Source organism: Anneissia japonica, unplaced genomic scaffold, assembly GCF_011630105.1.
Source record: "Anneissia japonica isolate Jap-2015-1 unplaced genomic scaffold, ASM1163010v1 scaffold1165_len1893470_cov193, whole genome shotgun sequence".
NCBI classification, from domain to species: Eukaryota; Metazoa; Echinodermata; class Crinoidea; order Comatulida; family Comatulidae; genus Anneissia; species Anneissia japonica.
In genome coordinates, this window is record NW_022709613.1 from 1,278,210 (window position 1) to 1,297,710 (window position 19,501).

Consider the following 19,501-nt stretch of genomic DNA (forward strand, 5'->3'; position numbering starts at 1 on the left):
GCCTAATGGTGCCTATCCGACATAAGTTATAATCCGTTTTCTTAAACTCTCCACCACCCCATTGAGATTCAATGAACAACTTTACTTTCAAATATCTGGAGTTAGCTCTAGTTTTGCATGCTTTTAAAGGGGATGATAAAGGGGAACTAAATTAAATAGACAATTGATTATAATTTTCTCTTTTTTTTTTATTGTTGTATATTGTATGTCATGTTTTTATATGTTTTTTCTCCACGTTTGTTAAACTTCAATTTTGATTTATAATGTTTTTATAATTAGAGATAAAGTTCCTCGTATTTGTATTCGGGATTATTTTAATGAATTGCGCTATTGGGGTTTCTTAAATGAATAGGATACCGCCCTCTAACTTAATACTGATTTGTGGTACTGCTTTTTTTTTATAGGTCTACAGTATTATTATTTCGTGACGTAGGACTAATTTAATATTTTTAAAACAATTTGATCATTAATAAACAAGAACCCAAATAGTCCTGGGTTAAATTCAGCAGTAAATATCCAGTATAAAATTATGTCGAAGCGTCATCTGTAACCATGCATTACTCAATATTTGTTATTTCAATGTCAACTAGTTTCATTTACTTCATCTTGTACTTTCTTTCACTTTAATGATGATTTGAGTTGAAAACTGGACCCTCCCCTCAGTTCACAGTGCAATAAATTTAATTCCAGTCATACCTAATAGTAGCTGGAAAAGGTTGATATGGCAAAAACATGCACATGCTTAATTACTGTCACTGGTGATGAAACTATTGAGATAATTGAGAACATCGTGTTAACGGATCGAATCAGGCCAGCTACCACCATAAACACACTTATATTTTAATTATTTTCATATGTTATCATAACATTTTGATATTGCATTAGACCTTCAGCTATACATACTTATATCCTAATTTGTAATAAGAAAAATAAACCTGGTCGAAAGAAACAGGTTCGATACTAAACATAATAGCCGCTTGTCTCCATTAATATCGCCATCATTTAATTTATAACCACAATTTACATGATAAAAATGGATTCTCAAAAGACAGCAAATAAATTTATCTATACAAAGATTACTTTTTTTTTCTTGTTTTTGTGGTATTGATGTAGGCCTAATTTCAGCATGAATGCTTTCACAATGCCAGGATAATATTATTGCTAATCGTATCGTTGCCGTGGTTTTGCTATGTTCAGCCTGTCTTTTTGTGGTTGTACAAAATGCAGCTCCTGTCTTGAAGTTCTGCACTACATGCCTTTTTTTATAGTGCAAATGTTTCCCAAAGTCTGTGGCATTCACGTACAGTACGTTCTTTCATACACATGGCTTGACGCTATGGCTTAACGTTTTCAAAACGTTCCTTTAACACACAATTTGACCATAAACAAGTCAATCTCTAAGCACAATAAGGCCCAAAGCGCTTGTACGAATGAATAATCACGAAAATGTCACACTATAAACGTTAACATGATGATGCAGATTTGCATTTAGCAGTGACCGTAAATATCGAAAGGTGACACGATTATGCCTTAAATATTATAATAAGTGTAAATACTGACAATATAAATAATTATTATTATTATAAAAGTAACAACTTACAGGCCCAGAAGTAGCAATATGATCATAATAATAATAATACTAATACTAATACTAATAATAATAATAATAATAATAATAATAATAATAATACTAATACTAATAATAATAATAATAATAATAATAATAATAATAATAATAATAATAATAATACCCATAATAATTATTATTATTATTATGAGGATGAGGACGATGATAAATATGGTGAAGATATTGATAATAATAATAATAATAATAATAATAATAATAATAATACCCATAATAATAAAAATATTAAATACATTCAGTAATTATTTGAATTATTATAGCAGCGATGTGTTCGTTTTTACGACTAATGATACTCATTTTAGAAATGTTTTTTTTTTTTTTTTTTCAAAATGACATGTATAACCTCAATTAATTATTTACAGTGATTGAGGTTGCAGTTTCAGGTTATCACTAGAAGTAGTTTCCTAATACTGATTCAGCTAGCCATTTAAAATAGTGTCCACTCGCACTTATTATTTTTAACCATTTAACGAGCACATAGGCCCTATATCTCATATTATCTAACATAAACTTTATGATTAAAAAAATAAATTCATATTTATCACATTCAAGTTGCTTTAAAATTTCAAAACTTAATTATAAAATTTCAAAACCATGTATTCTAGAATCATTTGTTTTTCTTTTCCGACTGCTGTTTCCCATAGTATGTTAAGGTAAAGTCAAGTCAAAACTTGAGCTCTAGGCTCACAAGCCGGAGTGTCCATCTTTCATTTCCATAGTAGACTAGTCAATATTTATGCGGTATTCCATTAATTTTGTAATTGTCATGGCGGTAAACTGTAGCGTAATCCTTATTATGGTAAATGGCCTTCCTATTCCCAACGACGACGTAAGCTCCTTTGCCACCGTTGATCTCGTTCCATGTCACCTTAAGCTCCATGGAAAATCTTAATACCAATATAATCTCAAGCTTTGAAAAGTGTTGACTTCATACGTTTTAGATCTGACTTGTAGGAATCTGAGAAATGTATTTGTTCATACCATTCTTTTAGGCATAGGAGCAACATCAACTACTCCAGTCACCGCACTGCAGGGACGACAGGAGCATTTCGTTGGTTTACGCATAGGAAAACGCATGTTAGGTTTTTTATAACAGCTTATTAGGTGTTTTTCGGTGACAAAATGTACGGCCTTGCAGCAGGTACAATACCTTTCAATCTCTTGGTAGTTTTTTAACGAAGTCCTGCTGTACGAATAGCACATTCCCCTACATGCTTTAGTTTGTATCTTCTTTTGTTCACAACCGTTTAAGCGTATTCTTCTATAAACAGTTTCGAGTGAGCAACTCTGGCTAGAGCCCAGCACAATCAGAATAGCAAGAATGAACAGTAATAAAGTACAATGTTTCATCTAAGTTCAGAAGAGATAAAAGAAAATGTACAAATTAGTTTTCATTGTTTAATAAATTAATAAATTAGAAACAAAGTTAAGAACTTATATATTAAAAGAAAGTGCGAATAATTTAGGTGGTTAAAATTAAGCTTAGTTGTTTTAGATGAATGCATAGGCTTGTGTCTATAATTGTTTTTGAAAAGAAACAGAACAGAAACAATTCAGAAAATTAAATTTAATTGCAGATAAATAGATAACAATTAGAAAAAAGTATTAGTCTATTATTACAAAAAAAAACTTTGTTTAAATCCAAAAATTAATAATAATAATAAGAAGAAGAAGAATAAGAATAGGCCTAAAACTTAAGTTAATAAAAGATAATGATAACAATAAAAATAATAGTAATAATAATAATAATAATAATAAAAGTATACCGAAAGCATTAAATATATTATTACTTCGCCATGCAAACCGTTAAACAATAAAATAATAATAATAATAATAATAATAATAATAATAATAATAATAATAATAATAATAATAATAATAATAATTATTATTATTATTATTATTTCATTACCGTATTCTCAAAATCAAGACTAATTATAAGGCTTTGAAATGCCTTTATGTAAAACAAGCTAGACATTTGCTGAAATTGAACTAGTGATTTAGATTTTGACCAACATTAACAAATGATAGTAAAATTAAAGATTCATCATTGTTTGTATGGTTTCTGTTTAAAATCACCATCAAAATTTCTAGACGCATACGGGCGTGTTACGTGGTTCCCGACAATTCATGTAACAACAAACCCGCATTAGAAATCATGGAACTAAAACGAAATTGATTTTGTTTATGCTCAATGGTAAACCATCCAAGACTATGATGTGCCAACAGGAAGAAATGTAGCAAAAACACATGCTAAAATTATTGAGAGATGGAAACACTTAAAATGCCAAATGAAACTAAAAAAATATATGGTAAAACTAAATGGAACGATCTATCAATTCAAATAACAAGAAGTAGTTATATAATATCTTTAGAATACCATTATTGTGACAAAATCAACTATGACATCTGTGATAGCTTATTATATATTGTTAATTTACGACTGTACTTACGTTGCTTTTGACAAAACAGTACTAAGTTTGGTATGAGTTAAACTATAAAATACCATAGGAGCCGAATAGTAAAAAAAACAAGCTTCTTTGTCTTTCCAAAAATGCGATTCCCAAAAGCCTTGTACGAGATTTGGCGAGTTACTTGGCTTCATCATCGGTGTGCATCGTTATTAATAGTGTCAAAGGAATGATGGATGGCAAGATGTGCGCATGCGTTAAATTGATTTTAAAGGGATGAGGTGCACGTAATCAAGTCATTTTTCTTTCTTTTAAAAAACATAAAAAACAATAATATTTGTTAACAAAACATTTAAGGATTAACCTAATTAGGTATTCGATCTATAAGCTGTAACTGTTATCTCAGCAGATCATCGTATTATTAAGAAGGTTCTGTGTTTGATTGTGTTTATTTTCATTCCCCTTTTCGAATTTCAAATAAGTGGCACGAACTATAATACTTTTATAGCAAAGTCTTAAAACATACAAAATTGCAAAGAAACATTAATTACACATCTAATGCATACCACGAATAACGTGGGTGTCTATAAAAACCGAGTTCATACTCAAAATGAAAAACATAACAACACTTGATGACATACCTTATGTCTTATGCTTTCATATTTCAAAATAACATTTATGACAAAATCTTGAATGCTAGTCTAAGGGCAAGGCAGGCTGTTCAAAAATGCAGTTTGGTGTGTATACTCCGCGTTACTCTGTGATCAGTGCTCTTACATTTTCACAGCATAGTTAGATATAGTTTGGAGGTGTTTGGAATTATACGGAATTGATAATTGGTCCCTAGTTGACATTAAGTTAATACACGAATGATGATATGACGCAGATACAGTTCACCTCGCCTCCATGCCATCGTATAAATCAATCATTTTCAGTCCCTGAGACATATCGTAGGTGTGATATGATATTAAACTACAGACTTATTTTGCATAAAATGCATACAATTACGAGACTATGAATAATAATGTGTGCACGAAGAAACCAGTAATTCTGAAACGTATAATACAAAGTTACGTAGAGTGAACTGACAGAGATATAAGTTTATAACTGATGCTGCATTATTGAGTGATTACAGTGACAGATCATTCATTTTTAATATTCTTGTGCATTCTTACTTAGAGCAGAAGCGATTTGACAAAATGAATGCATTCCATACTGTAACGAGCTAATACGTATACGTGCATATATATGCATACATAAATAATATAATGCAACATTTTGAATACGTTGCTTGCATTTCAAATAAATTTCTGTCGTCATAGATTTTACATCTGATCACTTGTTAATAGGTCAGTAGGTGATTGTGCATTAAAATGTTTGCTTCCCAGAACATAGCATAATAATTACCATAATATTCCTAACCATTAGGGCTAGGAGCGGTTTGGCGTATTATTTGTGCTTAACTTTTGAACCTTGATGTTTGGGGTTCAAACCCTCGCTGTGAATTTCGCATGTGTCCAAGGCACTTCACCTACTCTCTTCACCAGGAGTGCAAATGGTACCGTACCTGATAGGTTCAAACAAAAGGATACCGATACTGTATGCAACGTCATGGAGTTCTCCCAGGGAGCTGAGTATGTGTTCCATGTGTTCGATAAAATAACTGGGGGTAATAATGTGAAGCACTTTATAGCCTTCTTGTTAAGATTAAGCGCTAAAACATACAGAACCGTAATTGTTAAATGTATCATGCACTACATGACGTACACAGTCACATAGATGCCTCTGTGTTTATTTACTTATTTTAATCGATCCTTAAATACTCATTCCCATTTCTATTCCATAGCGTCTCTCTTGTTTTTCTTGTTCTCTGAAAATGCGTCTGTGTAGGTGTCCATTACGTAGTTTTACAAACACAGTAGTAGCCTACCGTACATGCTCAGATTATTCCTTCTGAAGACAAGCTGGGTCTATATCGTGTTGTAAAAATGTCTCATATTTTGCCGTTTTAAAGTTTTATACATTTTACTGTACAGTTTTCACTTTGACAAGTGGTAAAGACATCACTTTATAAAAGAGAAAACTTTAGATAGCATCTTTGAAAAACTGATTTTAAATCGTCTATTTAATTTACTTACCATTTTTTTTGTCCTACAAATGCTTGTATGCGGTGCTTTTGATATGAGGTATATTCGTGTTTCTATTATGTGACTTGTTTTGGCCAAATGTGCATTAGAAGAGCCGAGTATAATGATACGTCACGAGCTTAACTCCTTTGGAGTAAAGCATCCAAGTTAAAATGTGTTAATAAGATTTGTCGTAAGACACCCGAATATCGAGCCGATAAATTCTAACTCCGTAGGCCCTTTACCATTTTTTACCGTTTAGTTTACAAAATGTTGATGGTGGAATATCATCAATTTTTAAGGATTCTTGATCCAGAAACAGTTTGGAATCTATTGATTACAACAGAGTTTCCTCTTAAAACTCATCAAACATAATCATTGTGTACTCCAAGTATATCCGTTTCTCCTTTCAATGTCTTTTATTAACTACTTTATGATGAAACCAAAGCGCTCGAAGCTATTTCGTTTTCTTTTCTGCAATCAGGCTCATTGCTGACGTCATCGAGATTAACCTTACAAACCCTGGTAATAATTTTACCTCAGATGCCGCGTCTCTTTATCTTGAGATCACGAATTTGTTTGAATTTATGCTGAAACTCAAAGGCCATCACGATAATTTTTTTTTCATAGGAGATTGTCTAAAAACCATCTGTCACCAAAGACTTTTATCAACGTAGATTTTAAGAGTAATTTAATGTTGATTTTAATAAGGTTGCAAATGCAAACGACATACTTTTGCTTGTTTATTATGTTGGATGAAGTTTATGAAGCATATGAAAGGCGGTATAATTAGTTGAGTTGTATTTTTCTACGTAAATAGGAGAATCCTTCTTTAATGTCTCAGCAACATGACAATCATAATAGAGACAGAAATAGAGGTTACGATAAATTTAAGGTACACTACAATAATGAACAGACTGAGTGTTTAATCTGTAATTTATTTATTAACAAATATTTTTACAGTATACGCTCAGCTTCCATTGAACACATAAGTACAATTAGTAATAAATTACAGTAAAATTACAGAATTGCTTGTTTATTATGTTTTTTATGAAGTTTATGAAGCATAGGACAGGCGGTATAATTAGTTTAGTTGTATTTTTCTACGTAAGTAGGAGAATCCTGCTCCGACGTTTCAGAAAAATGATGATCATAAAAGAGACAGGAATAGAGTTTCCGATATAAATTTAAGGTACACTACACAAATGAACAGACTGAGTGTTTAAATTTTAATTTTAATTTATTTATTTACTTATTAATTTATAAATATTTTTACAGTATACGCTCAGCTTCTATTGAACGCTAAGTACAATTAGTAATAAAATACAGTAAAAAAAAAAATCTAAAGTTGTACAATTTTATACATAAATTGAAACTCATCCAGAAAGAGGTGTTGCTTCTTTTCATCCGTAATTATCATATAGGCCTATTATAGCGAATATATATATACTGTTTTCGTCTGTTCAGGAAGGAGTGAATTCGCTTTTTCTCTACATTAATGATGCACAAACATGCCTACTGTTGATGAAAACCTCTTTAATTTAATCTTTTTAGGGTGGCTTAATGCTTTAAGTACCTGGACCAAGGCACGGGTACTATATCTGGACAAAGGTATGGGTACTATATACTGTTTATGTTTCTAAAAACCTGAAATGCATTTTTTTTTTCAATTTATTATTGAACATTAAAAAAGAAAACTTATTATCTACACTATAAAAACAGCGTGGAGCATTTAAACACAAAGCTTCACGCAATGTTGTCCCGTTTTTGGTGACACGTTTAAGAGCTAAACGTGTTTAGACATGGCTTAATGTATTTATGATCTTGACGTGTTTAGCATTAAATGTGTTGAGGCATTTGACATCATGATGTCAAATACCTAAGCACATCTAATGCTAAACATGTCAGAAAACAAAACACGTTTAGCTTTTAAACGTGTCACCAAAAACGGGACAACATTGCGTGGAGATTTGTGTTTAAATGCTCCACGCTGTTTTTACAGTGTACTTCACTTATTTTTGTATCTTACTAGGCCTATGTATTATGTTGATTTAATCTTGTTTTTTGCTTATGTTTGTTCTTTTGTCTTGGCGATCACTCGATAGTGTTTTACACTTTTGGTAATCCTTTGAGGGTAATTTTCCTTATCCTCAAATGTTGTAATAAAGGAAAATAAAATAAAATGGGTCTCATATTTAATATTTTAATAATTATAGTTTTAACCACTACCATACTAAATCAAAGTCGTCTGTGTCAGAACAATACACGCCCTCATCTACTCTTCTTTCACACAGAGAGAAAGTCTAACTCATTCATACAACTGATAATGATGTTTTTGTCGAAGGGCTATGCTCGATACGATAATTACATAATTTGTTTTTATATTCGAGCGCTGTAAGTCTTAACATTTACTAAATACAATTAATGAAGCTTATAACCACAATGGCGTTGTGATGAATCAAAGCTTCAGTAGTAATTGTATACTTGCCATTCTGTTTATCCTTTTATTTTTAACAAAAGCTACTATTTAAATGCATCAGTAGGGCTACATGTTTTTCGAGGAAATTGGCACAATTACTGTAAGAGTCACTTAAAGAAAATGACAATTTTGAAATGTTTTCAAGAAGGAAGTCACCCAAATTCTGAAATTAGTTTACAGAAAAGTACAATTACAGGTTTTCCAAGAACCAAGTCAACCCATTTCTCCTATGCGTCAAATTGTTTAGGGTAAAAGCTACTGTTCCATACATTCATAGGCCTACGAGTGTAGCCTTAGCTCTCTATTGAATTTTTAACTTAACCATAATTCATCTGACAAACGTAATGATTTGCAGTGTCGTTCTGTAAGTTGCCAGCTATAGATTTCAAGTACATCGACCGAGAATAATTGGATTGGCAAGCGCTATTCAAGTCATAATGTATGCCTCTACTACTTTACCGCATTACATCACAATGTCACTGTCATTTTACCATCAGTGAAATGCAAGTAAATATGCATTCTCTAAGCAATCCCTCTTCACGGTATCCACTAGTGATCCAACTAGTTTCGTAATAGGCCTATTTAGGCTTTGTTTTTTGTATATTTTTTAACTGCGAGTAACTGGTCAATTACAGATACAAATAATCTGTAATGTGATGGAACCAAGTTGCGTATCATCAAGGAGCTTAGGGAGTAGAATTGTGTCAAGTCACAAGATATGTTGACACTCTCTTGACTAACAAAATTTAATTATACGTAACTGGTTAACATGTGACTGTGAGAATTATTCATTTATGGATCAATGCTGCACTGAATGGGTATATTTCTTTCTAGGCCATATAGGCAGATCCGAGCGTAATGAAGGTTAATGTCCATTCTATTTGTTAACAGATCTTAACACTCCTTAAATGACGGAAGAATAGCATTTACTTGGCTTACAGTATGCCTATTTTTCTGTTTATATTATTAGTCAATAAGAATTAGCTCTACCAAGGCAAGTACAGTATACGTACTTGTGCATGTTAACACTCACCTATCATATTTTAATTTTTTATTAATTTTTTCTTTCAATTATTGTTTAATATATTAAATATTAGGTTTATCACACACTCTAATCCAATCCAATCAAAACGTAGACTAAAAAGGCGTATGAAGTCCTAGTAACCGAAGATGAGGGAGTGTTCGAAAAGAAACAAATTGAGAAATCAAAGGGATACAGAAAGCCAGACGACAAAGGGACACAGAAAGCCAGAAACAAAAAAGTATAGTTTAAGGACAAAGTAAGTAACATTAGGTAAGGAAGTCAATGGTCGCGTAGTCTGTAAGAACTTGTTCTTGTAAAGGGACCACTGTATAATCTGTTGTAAATATTTTAAAAATGAGGCAATGAACAGAGTAGAAACGTCCAGACCACTCCAGTGATGGAAAGTTGTGCATGTTTCATTTTCCATGTAAGCCTACAGATGATTAATTCCATGCCCAAAGTTAATAATATTATCACAGCCTATGTAACTACGTAGGACTAGACTCTTCAAAAGTTTTTTTTTTTTTTTTTTTTCGGATTATGAGTTTTTTGTAACACCCACATATTAGCAATGTAGAGAAATGTTCGCAAGGTAAAGGTAAAGGTAGAAGAATAACCCATAACTTGCAGCTTCATTGTGCTGAATTGCGTATGGGCGTGGTCCGTGACTATCTAGCAGCCGTAAAAGAGGCGCTTATAGTAGCTACACTACATGTTCAAATCATTCCACAATGGGTTGAAATGAACCATAGTATCGGGGTAAACTCCCCCCCCCCTACTCTTCCGACAGATGCAATAGGTTCTTTAAAGTTCACACGAGCCAGATGTGTACACTGGACCTCCTTAGAGAAGATAACCATGGAAGAGGTGCGGCTGGAACAAGCGCTGATGTTAAATCTTTAGTTAGCGGCGCCCCTGCCTTCCACTCGGCCACTCAACTCGCCCGAAAAATAACACTTTTGAACTACAGTACATGCAGACATTAATGATAACTACAGGTAGAAAATGACGGCTGAAATTAACCATATTTCATGAGCCAAAACGTAAAGTTAAAAAATAAAATATTTAAAGAAAGAACTATTTAAATAATCATTTGTTATCTTCCCCTTATTTTAGGCCCATTTTGTACACAAACGTTCTAAGATTATTCACATTTTGTTAGTAATTGATCTGTATGTGATGGATTCGACTAAAGATAAGAAATACGACAAGATGATCAATCAAAATGCTATCTAAATATTAAAGCGGTAGTCAGACAGTTCAGTCAATACAAAAAAGATATCTGAAGTCCACGTGAGCACGATTGTTGGATGGAAAAATAATGACACACATTAGCAATGCTATATTACTTCATTTTTTAAAAATAAAATTTGAGTGTCAATATTGTACCAGAGTCGTAGAAACATTGAGGCAATCGAAATAGCTTAGGTCTAGTATTACATTGTTTGCTTGAGCATTAATGTAAATATGGAGAGAATTAGCAAACATGAACTTATGATATTTGGTTCTAACATTCCTTGATTTTAGTACAAATGATTTACTAGAGCCTATATTAACAGAAGTATTCTCATTTTTGCAGTTTGTGTAAAATAGGAACGAGTTCTCTTTCTCATTTTTTAAATCTTTGTGTACTCCATGTTAGCACCCATTATTGTGCGATTGGTTCTTATCCAATAAATCTACAGCTTTTGTATTCGCATTTTACATTTAAGTTCAATATAAAATACAAAAGCACAAACACCTATACCTAAACTAATTTAAAAATACACAAACAGAATGCAGACAATAAATTATAAACTGTACCGCTAAGCGGTTATAAAACTGGGCCTTCTTAAAAGGCCTTTCATTTTTTCCCTAAAATTCATTAAAAAATATCTAACACTATAATTGTATTATATATCATTGTTTTAGATATTCTGAATGTATTTAGGAAAGGCAGTAGCCCTGCACAGCAATTTTCAATCTTAGGTGTTGCTAAAATCAATTTATCAAAATATAGACTACAATAGATCCGATACGGTTTGTATCTTGTCACTGCTGTCTGCACGACGCCCCCTTACATCTATATCAATATCGAAATATGATTTACCTATCCATCACAATGGCATTATAAAAAAGGCTCATGTTTGCGTAGACGTCTCGATTATATCGAGTGAACTTTAAACCCATAGGTCTATTATTACTTTCATGTAGGGTTAAGCTGTAGTAGTTCTGGTAGCGGAATCGATTTACTAAGCTTATGAAAGCTAAATACAGAGATGTGTTTTTGGTTTATACATACTTTTGTAAGCAACGTACATCTTGAGTAACAAAACTTCAGTTATTTTTCATTATATCCTAGGTAGGTCGTTTTGGTAAGTGATGAATTAACCTATACTTACTCCACGATTTACTGAAATTTACTCCATAGCAATACTGGCAAGAAGATCCACCGATTAATCTGTTGAGACTAGGCCCATTATTATGGGCACTCATGTAAGAATAACTTTACTAAAATGTGTTCCATAGCAATTACTAGTAAGAACTACGATCCACCGACTATTCTTTTGAGACTAGGCAATCATTTAAGAATAACTTTACCTATTGTATTATGAGTTAAAATATTTTTGTAAAACTATTGATCAAGAATAGCTTATTAATTTTTTATTTTCTAAATTTCAGCGGAATCTCAAAAGATGAGTAGCAAAGAAAATGTTGAGCAATGTTTCAGTTGGGAACAACCTCCATCTCCGGTAACAAATAATTATACATTTATCAATCAGGAGATATCGTCGGGTTGTGGTACACCATCGATGACCTCTTCTTTGAGAATTACTCGGCAACCAATTAGTCGTTCATCGGTCAGAAAATACCGACTTGGTTCAGACGAAGAATTCAGAAGTTTCAGAAGCAAATGTGTCCGCACATTATGTAATCCAGTCACATTTTTTATTCTTGTGTGTATTATTTTATTCACAAGCTCAGTAATCAACATTATCTGGTTGGAAAATGTACACAGCACACTCGAGAAACAGTTTGATCTTCCCTACAATCTTATCATGCGTTTAAACGAGGTTAGCTTCCTGTCAACTATTTTATTCTGGTCTTACATAGGCTCCAAATCTAACCGACCGAGGGTGATTGCAGTTGGGGCAATTCTAATGGCTATAGCAATTGGTATCATTGCTTTATCGAATGTATTACTAGATCCAAAGCAGTACTTAACAAAATTTACTCACATTAAACATCAAAGCATTTTGTGTACTAATGATAGTAACCATACTGACTTTACTCTAAACGATGAATATAATAAATATAACTCTATGTCATCACCAATGGTGTTTTTAGTAATGCTAGGACCTATTTTGTATGGAATAGGCAAAGCGCCTCTCTTTCCTCTGTCGATTACCTATCTGGATGATTCTACCAAAGAGCAACACACAACCTCTATTTATATAGGTAAGTTTGAAATACAAATAATAAAAATGTTAGATTTATTGAGTAGCAATTCTTCTCGCACCATGTGGTTAGTATGACTAATCTTCTGCTTTCTCAATTTCCATAAGGGACATTTTAATGTGCTGTAGATATGAAATATATTTTCCATTCATTTCATACAACTTGGACTTTGCCCGAATGATTGATGTACTTAATTTTCATGTTGCAGATAAAAAGTACAATGTCCACATCCGTTACCTATTTACATTGTTTTTTAATGTTATCAATGATAAGAAGTATGTCTACAGATTTTCTTAAAATCTATGTACAGTAACTTTGAGGACAGCTCCCTGGCGATGTAAACATGTTATAATGGGAAAGGACATTATTTAATAAGAATGTGTGCCGAATTACTATCTTTATTTAATAACTAGGCTTATGCAGTAATATTATATGTAATTTGGATACATTGTAAATATATAATTAATTAAATACTGTCAGGAATCATTTACTTGTAATTAGTGTGAGAGAAGCCAGTATTATAGAATAGTGAGCATGTTTCCAACAACTCAAATATAAGCTTATTTCAGTAAGGTTTTCCTACGCAAACAATTTTATGTCAACACAAGTTTTACTAACTGCTCATTGTGCTTTTTTTTCCAGCTATATTAGCAAGTGCAGCAGCCGGTGTCGGTCTTGCGCTTCGTCTTATAAATTGTCTTGGCTTCTTAAGTTTTTCTGTTAATAAAAAAGGAAACCAACGTAAAGAAACTTCACATGGACTACTTGCTCGTAACGTCTGGTGGCCTGGCTATGTGATTGGATGTATAATTTTGTTGATCTGCGCTATTGTACTGTTATTTTTTCCAAGTACACCACAACCTACATGCTGCAGGCCAAAGAAAAGACGACGTTCAAGTAGCTGTAATTCAGAAGAGGTTTGTGGCACCATTCATTCATCTCGGAAAAATCCAAGCTCTAAAGAAACTACGAAGCTAAGATTTAAAAGACGAATTTGTGGTACGTTTATATCGTAGTGAATTATTGATTGCACTTGTTTAACATAGACTGGTTATACCCTTTTAAACAGTTTTAGCAACCACATTTTCAATAAATTCATTTATATCCAAATATTATCATTACAATAGTTAATACTATTACGGCAATTTATCAAAGTTGTATTATTTATCATTTCTTCAGAGTTCTTCAAGACGGGTAAACGAATGATAACAAACTGGGCTCTTCTACCAGTGCTTCTAGTTGCCAGCGGTGAAGCTGCCCTCATTGTCTGTATAATATCTTATATTGTTAGTTTCAACGATAATGCGTTTTCTGATTCTAACGCCTCTGCTCTTATTATTGAAGGTAAGAACATATTATTTTCTAGAATACGCAAAACATACGGAAATATAAGACGACTATTTTAGAACTGAGTTATAAATTATTATTATCGTAGTCAAAATTGTTATCGTTAATACTAATAATACTGTTGGTAGTAATTATATGTATTGACAAAATATAATTATTGCAGTTATGTTGGCAGTCATTATTTTATGATTATTTTTCAGCTGTCATTATAGTATTAGCAGTAATAGTTGGAAATATTACAAGTTGTGTATACGTGATTATAAGAAAGCCGACACCCAGACAGCTTGCACGTTCTCTATTGGTACTGTGCGTCTTAGGCGTACTGATATCACTACCAATGTTTTCGACTGGTTGTGACAATCCTGAGATATCTGGACTTCCATTAGAGGAAAGGTGAATATTCGATGATAAAAATATCCTTAGAATGAGGTACACTATATTATATTAAACCAACTGTTCATCTCCCTCTCGATGTACCAATACATATAGGCCCATTGTACTTGCTAGCATCAATTATAATTTTATAATATACTATGCAGTAGAATGGTGGCTCTATACTGTCATTAATTTAATGACGGCTATTCATACTCTTGTCACAACCATTACCTTGATATGGCCATGACTAAAATTAATGTCAATAATTCATATTTTCTATAATTTTTTTCTGCTATCGTAAATAGTCTGTGTGGTTGTTCATGTCCCAGCAATACGTATTCACCAGTCTGCGGCAAAGATGACGTCACGTATGTGACGCCTTGTCATGCCGGATGCGAAGGTGTTGAATTCAATAGCAATGAAAGTAATAAGGTAACTATTATCTACTTGAGAGCATTTATTCACACAGTTCATATTATTCAGTATATTATTCCTATAATAATCACAACAGTAATCTTGATCCTAATAGTGGTCATTATTATTTACTTTTCAAGTTCTGTTTACTATGTATCATTTATGTATTGTCTACTACTAAGTATATTGTCCACTATGAATAAATGTACTTTGAACCTGAGCAACAGCGCATACAATAGTTATTCTATTAATTCAATGCACCATCACAGTATAGTCCTACTAAGGAGTTCTTATATAAAGCATTCACGATCAAAATAATTTAAATTCGTTTTGGCACAAACGCAACAAAAACAAGCCTAAATACCGACAATCACCACTGTCGAATTAGTACTAGCAAACATATTCAAATAGCTACTCGCATACTTTAAGTACTCAAAAAAATAAAAAAAACTTCGACGTAGAGGGGGGAAATGGGAAATAACGAAGCACCAATCCTCTGTGTTTTTGAAGCGGGCTAGTGCAAATGATTTTATTGTTCTTTCTAGGTGTATATTGACTGTTATTGCGTTTCATCCAAAGATGTAAACCAAACAGATCTTGCTTCTGACCATGTTGTTGAAGGGGAATGTGAATGGAACTGCGACATGTTTATACCCATCACTATTTTCATAGCTTCCATAATTTTTATAGAGTCGTTTAAAATCAATCCTACAATAATTATTACATTGAGGTATATCTATTTCTCTATTACTGTTTTGTTTTTTGTAATTCATTAGACTTATCGACAACTTCGTGGTTAAAACTATGGGCTGTAGACAAATACATAAAAAATAGCTTAGGTAAAGGAGCATTGTGGCCAAGTTTGACGAATTTCTGATAAAATGTATGGGCTGTAGGCTGTTCACAACAAATATGCCAACAGACAAATGAATGAATAAATAAATAAATAAAATTATAAGCGGGGGCAAAAACATACCCTCTTGCCAACTTCGTTGGCAGAGGTAATGAGATCTTTGGTCATGGAACATTGTGACCAAGTTTGACAAGTCAGTGATTACAAGTATGGGCTGTAGGCAAATAAATACAACAAAAAAATAGTTTTTCGTTGATTGTCAACTTGACATTTGAACTTGACACTAAGAAAGTCAGTCAGCTCTAGATCTTAGGAAAGGGAACTTTGTGGCCAAGTTTGATGAATTTCTGATAAAAACTATGGGCTGTAGGCTGTTCACAACAGGTATGCCGACAGACAAATAAATAACTAAATAAATAAACAGGCGAAAACATAACCTCCTGCCAACTTTGTTTGCGGAGGTAATGATAATAATAATAAAATAATGATATTATTATTTTTTATCCAGGTTTCTTCCCGTCATTATATTACACTAAAGTCATCAATGACACGATGTGTTTGCTTCAGGAATATACCACAAACATGGAGACGTCTTGCGCAGTCTATGACATACGTATCTATCGTTTAATTTTCTATGGTCTAGTGATCACTCTCAACCTATCGGGACTTGTATTTGTGTTATTAGCTTATTTAAAAATGCCAAATAATCGACAAAATCGAAAGGTAAGTATCATATATTTTTGTATTATTTTTTATTATTGTTATTTTAATGAAGTAAAACAAATTAATAAAATGCAATAAAATAAATCTTAAATTTTAAACTAAATGTTGAAGATTAAAATTTTCTTAAGCTTACGCATTACGAATCTACGATTAATTTAAGTTTCAAACACAGAGGATATTATACATAGCCTATTCATCGTTAGTATTAATGCATTGATCCTATATATGGATTTTGTATAATAAATTTTTATGTAGGTATTTGAACACTATTATATATTACTATTATATGAAACGTAATAATTATTTTAATTGCTAGACTTATTATTTGAAGGTTTGCATGACGAAGTAATAACATATATGTTGAAGCTCGTCTTCAGGAGAATAATATCAGATATTATTCTCCTGAAGACGATTGAAGCAACGCAATCGAAACGTCGAGACTTCCTCAACTACAACAGTTCTTTTCAGAACTACCTGCGTGATGTACCGCAAGCTTCAACATATATGTTACACTATTGTATTATTGAAGAAACACACCCAATAAATACTTGTTTGTTAATATAATGTGGTAAAAATCTGAAGGAAAACCAATTTAAATGATACAATTATATAACCATTTAAACAATATCTTATGTATAGGAAAAGCAAGATACTTGGTACAGTTTACGTTCTCGAGGAGACTCGTTTTTTGGATGGAAACGCAGTGATGACGAATTCGAATATTATTCTCCACCCCAAACATTAACAACATTTACTTCGACTCTGGATCGTTCAGGTGTAGATATCATTCGGTCACAAGACACAGTCGAGGAATAATAATTATGTACTATTACAACCTATTATAACATTCAAATATTATAATATTAAACCAATAGCTGAACAAAGGGCGGATGAGCTCCTCGGAGTCAACGGCCAACCATTAATTAGTTTAAGTAATAGGAGTAGTTTAGTCTCATTGTTATTATTGTTATTATTATAATTATTATTTTTTTTATTGTTATTATTTTATTGTTATTTGCTTTTTCTCTGTTGGCCTATATTATTTCTTTGTAAAGCGCATAGGGGCAATGTGCAATATGCGCTATATAAATATAACATTTTATTATTATTATTATTATTATTATTATTATTATTATTATTATTATTATTATTATTATAAGACCTTTGATGATGGAACCTTGCAACCAAATGATGGCGAGTTCGTGATCATTGCACGCCAATTCGCCAACTTAGTTGATGAACTTAGCCGGTCCTTCCGAAGCCACTCACTAGAATCGTATTTTTCTCAGCGTTAGTAACACAACCATTAGAATCCTTTTGATGGACACTTGCTCATAATATAATGTACTCATTATGGGGAAAACATAATAGTTTGTCTCACTCTACCCAGGAGTATAAATGTGTAGTTGGCAAGAGGTGAACGGTTTGGGATAGAACATGGGTAGGCCTTCTGCTTCACTGGCTACGAGATTACGAATATTCCCCGAAAGCTGTAGGGTGAGTTTGAATACCGTAATGAAGACCTATGATTGATTGAAAATCAATTGATCACAGAAACAAGCTCATAGTAACAAAAAGGTTTTATGCACTTTAAAAAATCACAGGCCTAGGCCTATTATATTATATAACAATCGAGATACAAGTGTGAGTTGTTTTTGCTATAATTTAAGCGATTACAAATATGCATAAATAAGGTTCAGACAATTCATTTGGTTTTGTATAAATTAAAATAATAAATTCAGTGACATTTTTGTCAACAATAATTATTCATTGACTTTATCAAATTTATTGTTTTAATAAATAATTTTGTGATGTTATTCAGTGTTACGTTTCTATTGTTTTGTTGTTGATTTTGTTATTCATCATATCTTTGTTATTTTGATTTGAATTCAATGAGCTTTTTATGTTTTTTAATTATGTAATTATTTAAATATACAGTAAGGGGAATGACGTAGCCCGACGCAATTTTGCTGTCGCGTCGGGTCTTGATAAGTTGGGAGCTTTCGATTTGTGCGACGACGCGAAGCTAGAACGGAATCACTCATGCGTGACCGTCCATACCTGGCGTTCTACGTTCTCTGCATACGTAGATTTGGCCAAATTGCGTTCCAGAATCTATTCAACGAGGCGACCTTAAAGTTCTCGCATGCGCAGATGACTTTTAGTGACGTCATTACGTTCTACGTCCTACCGTCGTCGTGCAAGATAACGAGTTAACGTGACTCGCTAAACTAAACAAAACCATTCTATACTCTAGTGAAATTTACCTTGGAATTTCTCAAATAAAAGACACAAAGCCTGCCTCGCATAAAAGATTTGACATTCAGATGAAGAACACTGACCTAGTTGTAGCCTGTCTCTTATACACATCTAGATGTGTATAAGAGACAGGGGCGGATGAGCTCCTTGGAGTCAACGGCCAATCTTTAATTAGTTTAAGGAATAGGAGTAGTTTAGTCTCATAGTTATTATTGTTATTATGATTATTATTTTTTTTTATTGTTATTATTTTATTGTTATTTGTACTTTCTCTGTTGGCCTATATTGTTTCTTTGTAAAGCGCATAGGGGCAATGTGCAATATGCGCTATATAAATATAACATTTTATTATTATTATTATTATTATTATTATTATTATTATTATTATTATTATTATTATTATTATT

At 32.4% G+C, this 19,501-nt stretch overlaps 2 protein-coding genes across 2 annotated transcripts; both read left to right on the plus strand.

The window, feature by feature from the left end:
- The first annotated feature begins 8,212 nt into the window (after nucleotides 1-8,212).
- On the plus strand, nucleotides 8,213-16,648 carry LOC117106835 (solute carrier organic anion transporter family member 5A1-like). Its single transcript, XM_033248309.1, has 8 exons — nucleotides 8,213-11,970; nucleotides 12,347-13,123; nucleotides 13,766-14,122; nucleotides 14,303-14,467; nucleotides 14,671-14,863; nucleotides 15,151-15,277; nucleotides 15,805-15,989; nucleotides 16,621-16,648. Exons 1-8 carry the CDS (start codon nucleotides 11,925-11,927, stop codon nucleotides 16,646-16,648), a joined length of 1,878 nt encoding a protein of 625 aa, XP_033104200.1. The 5' UTR covers nucleotides 8,213-11,924.
- Nucleotides 16,626-17,767, plus strand: LOC117106886. The gene is made up of 2 exons (XM_033248393.1): nucleotides 16,626-16,835; nucleotides 17,475-17,767. Exons 1-2 carry the CDS (start codon nucleotides 16,665-16,667, stop codon nucleotides 17,649-17,651), a joined length of 348 nt encoding a protein of 115 aa, XP_033104284.1. The 5' UTR covers nucleotides 16,626-16,664; the 3' UTR covers nucleotides 17,652-17,767.
- Nucleotides 17,768-19,501: the final 1,734 nt, after the last annotated feature.